The sequence below is a fragment of the Magnolia sinica genome, chromosome 2 (genome assembly GCF_029962835.1).
Source record: "Magnolia sinica isolate HGM2019 chromosome 2, MsV1, whole genome shotgun sequence".
Classification (NCBI taxonomy): domain Eukaryota; kingdom Viridiplantae; phylum Streptophyta; class Magnoliopsida; order Magnoliales; family Magnoliaceae; genus Magnolia; species Magnolia sinica.
The window spans coordinates 27,590,849-27,603,858 of NC_080574.1; the positions used below are offsets into that span (position 1 = coordinate 27,590,849).

General features: G+C 39.8%; 1 protein-coding gene across 2 annotated transcripts in view; it reads left to right on the top strand.

The window, feature by feature from the left end:
• Positions 1-13,010, top strand: part of LOC131236805 (uncharacterized) — a 52,223-nt gene that overhangs the window by 28,552 nt on the left and 10,661 nt on the right. For both annotated transcript variants that reach the window (XR_009166884.1, XM_058234258.1), the window contains exon 7: positions 11,874-12,239. Coding sequence is in view for 1 of the 2 variants with exons in the window: in XM_058234258.1 (XP_058090241.1) it covers positions 11,874-12,239 (366 nt within the window). In the remaining variant the exon portion in view is untranslated. The remainder of the gene's footprint in view (positions 1-11,873; positions 12,240-13,010) is intronic.

The following is a 13,010-nucleotide window of genomic DNA, read 5'->3' on the forward strand; positions in this document are numbered from 1 at the left end:
AATCCATATTTTTTTCATATTTTTTTGGCGAAAAAAAATCTGCACCGTTATGGCCCCGCATCGGCGAATATGGGGTGTATCCGTATAGGTAACGGTGGGCACCGTTACGCCCACCGATACCGATACAGAATACCTTGGTTACAAGCAACACCTGGAATTTACGTTGTCGAAAATATTGGCAATATCGATACATTAGCGACACTTCGCAATATATTGTCGATACCTGGAATTTCTGATACTACCAGTGTTTTCGGTGATGCTAACAATGTTATCAGTATCACTGAGTTGGTGATACGGATAATATCGGGGATATTTCAATAATATCGAGGATACTGTGAACACTAACTAGCGGACAAGACACCATAATAACTTGCCCAACTTGTGGTTAATTACTTCTGTTTAACCGTCAGTCCGAGGGTGGTAAGCATTTGGGAACTTAAGCTTGTTCTTCGTTGCTATCCAAAAAGTCTTCCAAAATAGCTCATGATTTTAGTCTCACTATTCAGTTTGCAAGGAGTTCATCTTACACTTTGACCATAAAGCACTCAAATATATAAACTCTTACCAAGAATAGTTGATGTTGATGATGTAGATGGAGGAGCTGACATAGGTTGCAACGGGTAAAAGGTGAATTCGATGATCTTACCATAAGAAAGTATGTTTGTTAGCTTTACCGTCCCTTTATAACTTTTGGTCAAAGAGCCAACGTTGACCGAGAGGGATGTGGATGATATTCATTGGAATTATCTCACACTAAACGTCATCTTCATAGATGTCAATTTTAAAATATGCCAAACACCTTGGAGTTATGGGGATAGTAGTGTCATTGACCTACACAACCTTGTATGGTTTTAAATGCTTTTCGGTTGCCAATTTGAGCTTATTAATCACCTTCCGTGAGATGATGTTCTTCGCACTGCTGTCATTGGCGATCATGTAACACAACCTATCTTGGCACTTTACCTGCATACGGACAATAGTGGTCCATCGCCAATCATCCGGTTCCTACTTAGCGGTGGTAAGGAGGCGAAATATGATAAGAATAGGACCTTTAACTTCAGCTTCGACCGCAATTTCAGCAAGGGGTTCCTTTGGCTATTATGTAGGCTCTACATAGGCTATTCCATCTCAATGTGCTAGATGTAATACTCAGGGCCATCTTGGTAGTATAGGTCCTTATTTCCGCAGTGATGGAGGTCTCTGACTTGCATACACTCTTTATTACAATGTTCTTTATGTCCACAAAGGTAGCAGTCAACATCCTGCCAATTTTGCTTAAGGGGAGGATTATAATTAGGATTTCACCCTCTAGCATCATGCCCCTACAACACTAGTTGCTTCTGGTATGTATTATGTGGGATGCTACCAAGGTTGTGGTTGCCTTACAAGCAGAGTTTGCATCTGTAGGCATGGCTAATAATGGTGTGGACGTTGTCGGTAGCCTTGTGTTAGGATGTGGATCCGGACCTTTCCTCATAGAAGGCTCCTTGGCCAGAGAGCCAAGATGTCGGAGAGTCTGTCGTTGTAGCTACTGCTCAAATTGTCGACCATTTTGATGAACATCGTCTGTTGACTCAAAATCATATATGACCATCTGGCAATGGATTTCATAACGCAATTTTGCTTGTTGCGATTAGTCATCACATGGTCGGTCTCTGCTAGCTTACAATGAACGGTAAGCTCATTGAATTTCTCGGTGTAGTCGTTCACCTGTGAAGTTCCTTGTTTGAACAAGATGAGCTCTTGGAGAACCATATCCTTGTAATATGAAGGCAAATACTTACTTTCTAGCTTTTCTTTCATGTTATCCCACCTGGTAATAACAAGGCTCTTCAACTTAACCTTAACAAAATCCACTCGCTAAACATCATCCATGTACCATTTAAATTAGTCTTCAAACATTTGAATCCAATTGACCAGAACCTTTGCATCAAGATGACCCATGAAGTCCAACACTTCAACTCGTACTTTCTTAGTGATATTGCTTTTCTTGGACGTTTCTATAGAGTTGTCGTGGGCTCTCTACAAGGAGTCTTTGCATGAAGTCATAAACAGACTCCTATGTACCAATACCATTTTGATTTACTGAAGGTTTTGGTTGGAAATCTGGTTGCGGATTTGGGTTCTCATTACTACTTGTTTGGAACATGGGATTAGGTAGGATTAGGTGGTATAGAATTGCATTTGGTCTAATGTAAATTCCATCCGATGTTTGGAAACGATGGGAAGAATTGGATTAATCCAGGTATCATATCATCCAATTCTAGCTGGAGATACGACGAGATTTTTGGTGGATTTTGAAATCCACTACTTTTATGGGCCCCGCATTGATGCATGTGTTTTATCCATGCCGTGACGATCGAGTTGCATATGCATACATGTATCCAACATCAGTTGTGAAATCTGGTCCGTTGATTACAATTCCATGATCCACCAAACGCATGTTTTACTTAATACGTTGTTTTTCCCAAATGAAGAATTTGATCCTAGACGTGGGATTGGACTGTCAAAGTACCATGGTATTTCCAAACGTATAATCATTGTGTAATAATCCTGTTAATTCTCAATTCCATTTAATCATGCATTCCAAATAGGCCCTTAGGATCTTCGACGGGGTCAGGTTGCTCTTCATGTTGTTCTCGTCATAGCTGGTCAATAGTGACTTCCAAACGAGCTACCTTTGTGAATTGCTCGGTGATGCAGGTTTCTCGTTTATGATTGATAAACCTCCCTCGATATTTTTGACCACCACGGGAGATATCATATTAGGGAAGCAACATCGGCAAAGTAGTGGACGGAATATCCAGACTAATTATCGGTTGTTAATGGACATAATATAGGGCGGTTTCTAACTTAGAATAGAGGACTGTTTGGGCTTGATATGGGCTTGCTATGGAGAATGATGGCTATTTGAAGGGTGTGTCTTGGACTAGTTCAAGGACTGGGTTGAGGATGGGGGTTGGATTTGGACTGTTAATGGGTTGGAACAAGGGCTAGATTGGAGGGGTCATAAGGGTGATGAAATTAGGAGTTTTGGGGTTGTATATGAGGTTTGACTAATGCAAAAGTAGAGAGTTTGATTGGGGCTGGATGGGAAAAGGACTAGGATTGGTTTCAGAGGGTAGATGTCTGTCGAAATATTGGCAGTCTCCCATTGTCAGTTTGACATCTAAGCCACCGTAGTAACTTGCCCAAGCTGTGGTTGATTACTTCTGTTTAACCATTAGTCTGAGGGTGGTGAGCACTTGAGAACTAACGCATACTCTTCGTTGCTCACAAAAAAGTGATTTGACACAATTATCTTTAGAAGCTCATTAAGACAAACAACCTCCCGTAAAAATAAATGAGCAATTTTGAGCGTGTTTGTTGTGGTCGAACATGGTATGAAATGAGCCATCTTTGAAAATCAATCAATCATCACAAATATTAAGTCAACTTTCTATGTGGTCTTTGGCAAACCTTACAAAGTCCATGCTGAGATCTTCTCATAGAGCATGTGGGATCGATATTGGTTGATATAATCTAGTGTTTTTCTTTTGAATTGTAACGAGTTGGGAAACCTTGCATAACTGGCATATCTTCGCGATATCTAATTTTAAAAGAGGCAAAATGTATCTATCTCCAACGAGAGCTAGGATCTCATCATGACCTAAGTGACCATTATATCCACTTGCATGTTTCTCTCACAACATGCTCGCAGATGGATGTGGCTGGTAGGTAAAGGTGCCTCTCTTAGAACAAGTGTATGCTAAAATGTGGATGTCTCGCATGCTCTCTATTAAGAATGTCTTATAAATACATTTGAAATCCTTGTCCTTTTGGCTTTGTGATGGATGACAAAGGAGAATGCCTATAAATAAGTGCTCCACTTGACACAACGAGCACCCATCTTCTGTTGAGAGTTTAAATATTTGAGTGCTTTATGATTAGAGTATAAGATGAACTCGCCAACCAAATAGTGACGCTAGTGTCATGGAGTTTAAACAATGATATAATTCCAAGTCATAAGTGGAGTACCATTGTTTTGCATTGGAGAGCTTCTTGTTGAAGAGTGCCATCAGATGACTCTCCTAACCCAATACCGATGTTGGAAGTGTCGCAATTCACCTCAAACACTTTCTCAAAGTTCGGAAAGCGCAAAACTAGTGCTTCCGTCATTTAACGATTGATCCTCTCAAATGTTCTTGTTACTGCATTTAACCATAGAAACTCTCTTTGTTCCATGCAATTGGTGATCAAAGCCATAATGCTGCTGAAGTTCCGCACACAATGCCTGTAAAATGTAGTGAGGCCATGGATACTGCGAATTTCAAATATAGTGGTAGGCCTCAGCTAATCAACAATGACTTTTACCTTGATGGGGTCCACTTCTACACATCACGATGAGACAATGTACCCTACAAAGATCACAGATGTACTCATGAAGGTGCACTTTTTAAGGTTGATGTAGAAGCGCTCACAACAAAAGCACTCCGAATACAAGACCTAGGTGATTAATGTGCTCCTCCCTTGACTTACTGTAGACAAGAATGTCGTCGAAGTAGACAATGACAAATTTGTCAATAAAGGGGAGCAACAACTGGGTCATGATGAAAGTGCTAGGTGCGTTTGTGAACCCGAATGACATAATCAACCACTCCTAGATTACATCCTTCGCCTTAAATGCTATCTTCTGTTTTTTACCAGGTCGGATGCAGATCTAGCGGTATCTGCTGCAAAGATCAATCTTGGATAAGGCACTAGCACCTGGCATCATTGTTTGAAGTATCCTTGATATTATCACAATATCCTTGATATTATCTGTATCTCTAGCTCGGTGATACCAATAATATTGGTAGTATCAGAAATTCCTAGCATTAGCGATGTATCGCTAAGTATCGCCAATGTATAGATATTGCCAACATTTTCAACTATGTAAATTCTAGGTGTCACCGTATCGCCAATATTTTCGACTGTGTAAATTTTAGGCGTCGCTTGTATCGCCAGTGTATTTGCAATATTTCGATAATATTGCCAAAATTTTATTTATTTTAAAAAAAATCCTTTTCAAATTTTTTTTTTTTTTTTTAATGGACGCATGGTTGTGTATGCGATGTTCAATTTTGTCGACAAAAATATTGCAATATTATCGTAATCGCAATATGGGCGATATCAAGACCACCATCTTTCGTTTCCTTTCCAGTTGTTAACGATTTCTCGGCGAAATATCATGTGTTGTCGATATTCTGAAATATCAATGGATGGTTGGATGGATAGATGGGATGGTTGGACTGATTTCTTAGGACATCACATGCTTTTAGTCCCCCATTAAATGGAAACTTATTATGTATGCATTCTTTTTGCAATTTTTTATTCATAAATATACAAATACGTGTATTTTATCATCTCCTGAAGTTTCACTAAAAAAAATCACATTTTTCCCATATTTTTCCAATGTTTCCCTGCATTTCCGGTTACTGGTGATATCGATATTGTTTCTGTATCCTCGACCGGCGAAACTTGTAGCAATACTGATACTTTAAACACAGTCTGGCATCAAATCCAACATATTATTAAGCCAATGAATGGGGCAGTAGTACTTCACTATGATTTTATTAATAGCACAGTTGTCCACACATATATAAACTCCCATCCTTCTTAAAAGTAATGAGGTATGGCACAACATATGGGGATGTAGCCCCTTTTAGCAACTCATCAATTAGACACTTCAACTCGGCATGCTTGGTTGGACTCATTCGGTATGTTGGTCAGTTAGGTAAAGATGCTTTGGGAACCAAATCTATGGCATGCTCAATATCCCATAGTAGAGGCAACTCCTTGGGCAAATCATCTGGGACTAAATCTTAGAAGTCATGGAATATGGATTCGACTTCACCAAGAAGAGATTCATCCTGATCAATAATAGGTTCTTACACCTGTTTTGTGACCAGAGCAAACATTACGCCTTTCTCCCTTCTCTTTTTTGAACTTCGGCATGGTGAGAACACAGGAGTTAGGAAGAATAGCCGATATCGATGATGTAGATGAAGGAAGTGACGTAGGTTGCAACGGGTGAAGGTGAATCCGATGACCTCGCCATAAGAAAGTATGGGTTAGCCTCATTATTGCTTTACACCTTTCGGTCAAAGAGCCAAAGTTGACCGAGAGGGATGCAGATGGCATTCATCGGAATTATGTCACACTAAACATTGTCTTCATAGATGTCAATTTTAAATGGCACCAAACACCTTCGAGTTATGGGGATGGTAGTGCCATCAACCCATAAAACCTTGTATGGTTTTAAATGCTTTTCAGTTGTCAATTTGAGCTTATCAATTACCTTTTGTGAGATGATGTTCCTTGCACTGCCTTCATTGACAATCATGTTACACAACTTATCCTGACACTTAACCTGTGTATGGAAATAGTGGTCCATCGCCAATTGTTTGCTTTCTCCTTAGTGGTGGTAGGGAGGCTGCATATGATAAGAGTGGGTCCTTCAACTTTGACTGCGGTTTCGGTTGGGGGTTCCTCTAGCTATGATGTAGCTCTACATATATCTATTCTATCTCGATGTATTTGATGTAATATTCAGGGCGTCCTGGTAGTATGGGTCCTTATTTCTACAGTAATGGAGGTCCCTGACTTGCAGACACTCTTTAAAAGTGTCCTCTATATCCACAAAAGTAATAGTCAACATCATGTCGATTTCGCTTTAGGGGAGGATTAGGACCTCATCCTCTTGCGTCTTGCCCCTACAATGCTAGCTGCTTCTAGTATGATTTCTGTGGGACGCTACTAAGGTTGTGGTTGCCTTACACAGAGTTTGCATATGTGGGCATGGCTAATAAGGATATGGAGGTTGTTGGTAGCCTTTTAGTGGAGTTTGGTTAGGATGCGGATCCGAATTCGGATCCGGACCTTTCCTTATAGAAGGCTCCCTAGCTGAAGAGCGAAGACATCAGAGAGTCTGTTGTCATAGCTGCTGCTCAAATTGTTGACTCGTTCAATGAACATCGTCGATTGACTTAAAATCATACATGACCATCTTGCGTTGGATCACACGACATAACTCTGCTTGTTGGATTAGTCATTACTCGGTCGGTCTTTGCTAGCTTACAACGGATAGTAAGCTCATTGAATTTCTCGCTGTAGTCATTCACCGGTAAAATTCCCTGTTTGAATGTGATGAGCTTTTGGAGAGTGGTACCCTTGTAATCTGAAGGCAAATACTTACTCTCCAGCTATTCTTTCATGTTAGTCCACCCGGTAATAACTGGGCCTTTCAACTTAACCTTAACAAAATCCACTCACTAAACATCGTCCATGTTGTACCATTTAAAATAGTCTTCGAGCATTGTAATCCAATCGACAGAAGCCTTTGCACCTTGTATGAAGACATAAATAAATTGCTGAGCACCAATACCGTTTTGATTTACCAAAGGTTCTGGTTGGAAACTTGGTTGCTGATTCAGGTGATGGTTAGGGCTTGTTTGGAACATGGGAGTGGGTAGGATTAGGTGGTATAGAATTGCATTTGGTCCAATGTAAATTCCATCCGACGTTTGAAAACATGGGAATAATTGGATTAATCCAGGTATCATATCATCTAGTTTCAACAGGAGACATGACGAGATTTCTAGTGGATTTCGAAATCCACTACATCTGTGAACCCCCATGTTGATGCATGTGTTTTATCCATGCCGTGATAATTGAGTTGCATACAGGCGACCAACATCAATTGTGAAATTTGGTTCATTGATTACAATTCCATTGTCCACCAAATGTAGGTTTCACTTAATACAATGTTTTTTTTCCCAAATGAAGAATTTGATCCCAAACGTGGGATTGGACGGTCAAAATACCGTGGTATTTCCAGACATAATCATTGTGTAAAAATGGTGTTAATTTCACCAAATGCAATTCAATTCCATTTAATCTTGCATTCCTAACTGTCCCTTAGGATCTTCAGTGGGGTCAGGTTACTCTCCATATTGTTCTCGTCATAGCTGGTCAACAGTGACTTCCAAACTGGCTACCTTTGCGAATTGCTCGCTGATGCAGTTGTCTCGTTGATGACCGGTAAACCTCCCTTGATAGATTTGACCACTATGGGTAGACATTGTATCAGGGAAGCAACATCAGCAAAGTAATGGACACAATATCTAGGCCGATTATTGGCTGTCAATGGACAAAATATAGGGTAGTTTCTAACTTAGAATAGAGGACTGTTTGGGCTTGATAAATGCCTGCTATGGAGCTATCAACTGGAACAAAGTTGGAGAATGATGGCTATTTGAAGGGTGTGTCTTGGACTAGTTCAAGGACTGGGTTGAGGATGGGGGTTGGATTTGGACTGTTAATGGGTTGGAACAAGGGCTAGATTGGAGGGGTCATAAGGGTGATGAAATTAGGAGTTTTGGGGTTGTATATGAGGTTTGACTAATGCAAAAGTAGAGAGTTTGATTGGGGCTGGATGGGAAAAGGACTAGGATTGGTTTCAGAGGGTAGATGTCTGTCGAAATATTGGCAGTCTCCCATTGTCAGTTTGACATCTAGTTGTTATTGATTCAAAACTTCAATCCAAGCGTTGGAACTTGCTTTGATACGCAATATGACATAGCCGGTCGATGGGAAGTATCCACTGGATGTGGGCATCTCCAAGCTAAAAGCTTAAAACAAGAATCACAACTAAAAGTCTATAATAAATCTAGAATTTTATTGAATTCAAAAGTGTCTTAAGAATACTTATGCGAGACTTCTTGGGTGTACAAGGAAGGAAAGTCTCACTTTATTGGCATGAAATCTCCTTCCTTTCTTAGTGTCATTGACAACCAAGGATTTATTATAAAAATAGAAGGACTAATCAAAAGAAAGATGCTAAATAAATAAAAATATCTAATGAGATTCCAAAGGAGTCCATGGGTTTTGCATGCTTCGCTAATTGGATGATGCTGCCTAATTGAGAGGCTTGGGCGTCCTACTGTACATGGTTGTTGATGAGGACATTATATCACATACGTCTTTGCATACGTATTAGAGGAGGCGGGCCCCGGTTTCTCTATGGCTAGGTGAGTATCCATGTTAAAGACCCCATAGTGCATATGTGAGCATCTGGTAGACCCCACACTGGGAAGATGCACATGGGTTACTTTAGAGAGTGATTTGGACCGTTAGATTTAAGGGACGTGACGATCGGGCTGTTTGATCGCATGGATTATATTATCGGGCCGTTGATTGTGGACCTTTTTTTTAAATTATTATCATAGGACATGTTTTAGGATATAGTTTATGTTGGATTTATGCTTTGGACACATTATGACCAGTTTTATATGTTTTTCCGTTAAGCTAGGGTTATTTTAGTTAAAAGTCATAAAACATTATCTATTTTGTAATTTTGAAAACTTCTTAAGACTATATAAGGCGAGCGGTTGGAACAGAGATTGGTGCAAGGCTGATCTTTCATCAAAGAGAGTGCGAGGTTCTCATCTATCCCCTTGAGTTCTTTGCAAGGTATTTTGTTGAAATCTCTTTAGTTCTTCATCTGAAACCATCCAAAACCTATCCCAACATCTTCATTTCTTCTTCCTTATCATTTCCATCAAAAGCCTATAGTTACAGACCAAACTCTAGCCGACCGGACCCCACACGTGTGACCGTACGACCACACATGCGAGCCCACGGGCTGGTCCGTACGGCCACATCTCTATTCCCCATTGCATATTTAAACCTTCCCTCCAAAACCCCATCTTCCCTTGTCCAAAATCCTAACCCTAAAATCCCAAATCTCCCAATTTCTCCAAAATTCCCAAACCCTAGATCTTCAAATCCTTCAATTAACCTAAAATCCCTAATTTCCCTATATCCAAAACCCCAATTCCCACACCCTAATACCTAAATCCTTAAATCCCTTTATTCAATTCCCCACTTTAACCTTAATCTCACAATTCTCCCCAAACTTTTCTAACTCTAGCTTCACCCACACCCCAAATCTAGTAAACCGTAGGTAGTATTAGACATTCCCCTTTACAATAGACTCAACCCTATGCTGTTTGGATGCTTCTACATCATTAAATCCTAGTTTCTTATGTTTAATGGTCTTGTAGGATGATGCTTGGCAACTTAGGATTAAAGTATGCATGTTTTCCTCTTAGAATCTTGATATTTGTGATGATGTTAGCAAGATTTGTAGTTTTCATTAATTAATTTAAAATTGCTGATTGATCTCTCACATTATTTGATTTCATGTATTGGTCCTGCATCAGTTGTGCCTGATGGGGCAACTGTGGGGACCTGAGCTTGGCCCATGTGTGTTGGGCCCAGTTAATATGCTTACCTTAAAACTTAGTTGAGATAAAAGTGAGACCTTCCCATTCTTATCTCAAGCATTTCTTGGTAATAAAGGCAGGAAAACTCCTGCTTGCTTCATTGGTTGTGTGTTTTGTGCTGCTTGAAACACTAGGCATGCTAGGTTTGCTTTGTATACAGCAAATTGCCACCTTAGATGCTAACCTTTTTGTAGAGGAAGTTAATTTTTCAATGTTAAGTTCCAAGGATCCTTCAAAGTCAGGATTATGCCGTAATCCCAATTTTGGCAAAAAAGGGCCAATGTTACCTATGTCTCCAATCCACCTAAGTTTCCCATTTCGAACCCCGCGATCCAGATTATGGGCCATTTATGATCTGGATTGCTATTTTGTAGAGATTTATTCTTGGTTTCATTTAATTTTAGGCATATATAATAAAACACCAAGCATGCAAGATTTATAATGATACAATTCATCATTTCATATATGAATTCCAATATCATGTTTGGATATATAACTATGTTATGTATGCTTGGTAGTAGTAGTAGTAGTACTATGTATTGGAGTGACCCACATGATCCTACGACTATCATACCATTTATGAAATAGTGTGCCACATAAAGTAGTGGTAGTACACTAGTACTATGTATTGGAGTGACCCACATGATCCTACGACTATCATACCATATATGAAATAGTGTGCCACATAAAGTAGTAGTAGTACACTAGTACTATGTATTGGAGTGACCCACATGATCCTACGACTATCATACCATTTATGAAATAGTGTGCCACATAAAGTAGTGGTAGTACACTAGTACTATGTATTGGAGTGACCCACATGATCCTACGACTATCATACCATATATGAAATAGTGTGCCACATAAAGTAGTAGTAGTACACTAGTACTATGTATTGGAGTGACCCACATGATCCTACCCTGCATGTTGGATTCCTTCCCACAAAAGTGGTGCTTTCCCCATGTTACCAGAATTATGTGAAGTTCATCATCATCATCTAAGTCTTCTCCCAACTAATTGGGGTCAGCACCCAGAATTATGTGAAGTTAAAAAAATAATAATATTAAAAAAGATAAAAAAAAAAAAAAAACTTGCAACCAAGTGGAGAAAGTGCCGGTCCGCATGTGAGAATCGGATGGGGGCACCGGGCATGCTAAAATCATGATTAAGGCTTAATCCTGATTCTGGGAGATCCTCCCAACCAGGCCCTAAATGTTTTGCTAAACATGTAGAAGCCCTTAAAAAGAATCTCTTGCATATGCATTTTGTGGAAATTTGCCAGGCTGCCTGCCTAAACCAGATTCCTTTGCAGATGCTATAATGAACCGTTCTATGGAGGTATGCCTGAAATCTATGCGAATGTTTTCTCGGTGAAGTACTGCAATTTGTGAATTCAAATTAGAATAAATATTAGTTGGCCTCTTAACTTGGCCGATGATCAATCTCATTTTCTTGTTGTTTAGTTTGTTTCATGGTCAATCAGATTTCCTCAAAATTATTATCTCTGTTTGTGTTTTACATGTGCTTGTTACTTTGCTTATGCTACGTAATTTGTTCTGCTGACAGATATGCATAGATCCCAGTTTCAGAGCAACAAGGTTGTCTTTAATAGACCGTGGCTTTATTTATGCAATCGCTCATGTTCGTGGAGGAGGTGAAATGGGGAGGAAGTGGTATGAAAATGGGAAGTTGTTAAAGAAAAGGAACACCTTTACAGATTTTATTGCATGTGCGGAGTATTTAATAGAGAACAAGTATTGTTCAAAAGAAAAGCTATGCATTGAGGGAAGGAGTGCGGGTGGTCTGCTTATTGGTGCTGTTCTTAATATGCGGCCGGATTTGTTCAAGGCAGCAGTGGCGGGAGTTCCATTTGTAGATGTAGTCACTACAATGCTTGATCCAAGTATCCCGTTGACAACATCAGAATGGGAGGTCTGTCTCTTCCTAAATTACCTGTAGATTTGTAGAGGCGCGCTTCAGTGGTACGGGATAAATGTGGGGCCCACATGATGGATGCAGGACACATAACCTGTCCATCCGATGCGTGAGCTCATGTTACCCACACGCATAAAAAATCAGCCAATCCAACACTTCAGTGAGCCATAGCACAGGGAATAAGATGGGAGAGGAACTCCCATCCTTGATTTGCACCAGAGCTCACGTGAGTTGCAAAACAGCCTGAGTTGTGGCCTGACATCACCTTTATCCAGGCCAGATTTTGCATTTGAATGGCCTGGATTGCATATACACTGCAGGGTGGACCCCATATCAAAATCAATGGTAGGCCTCCACTCTCAACTTGTTTCCTGTGGTGTGGCCCATCTGATTTTTGGGTGCCAAGGGTTAACTTGAGGTTACACGTCCAATGTTGTCGAATCACTCATGCGATTGCGTGCGACAACAGGGGGCTGTGCTCATATGTCACAACGCCCCAATTAAAAAATAATAATAATATCAGAAAATTCAAGGAAAATGGAAAAAAATATGAAAAATTATGAAAAAGTCCTCCGAGCGTAGGGAATTGTTTTTTGATAGTTTTATTACCAATTACATTGAAGTTTTATTGTATTTATTACATCCATTAGAATATTCAAATGAAAATGATGTGAGAAAATAAATGCATAATTGCATATACTCATACGAATTCAGTTAACAACTACTGAAGGGCCTGTTTGGATACCACCAAATGAGTTACTTTTTAAC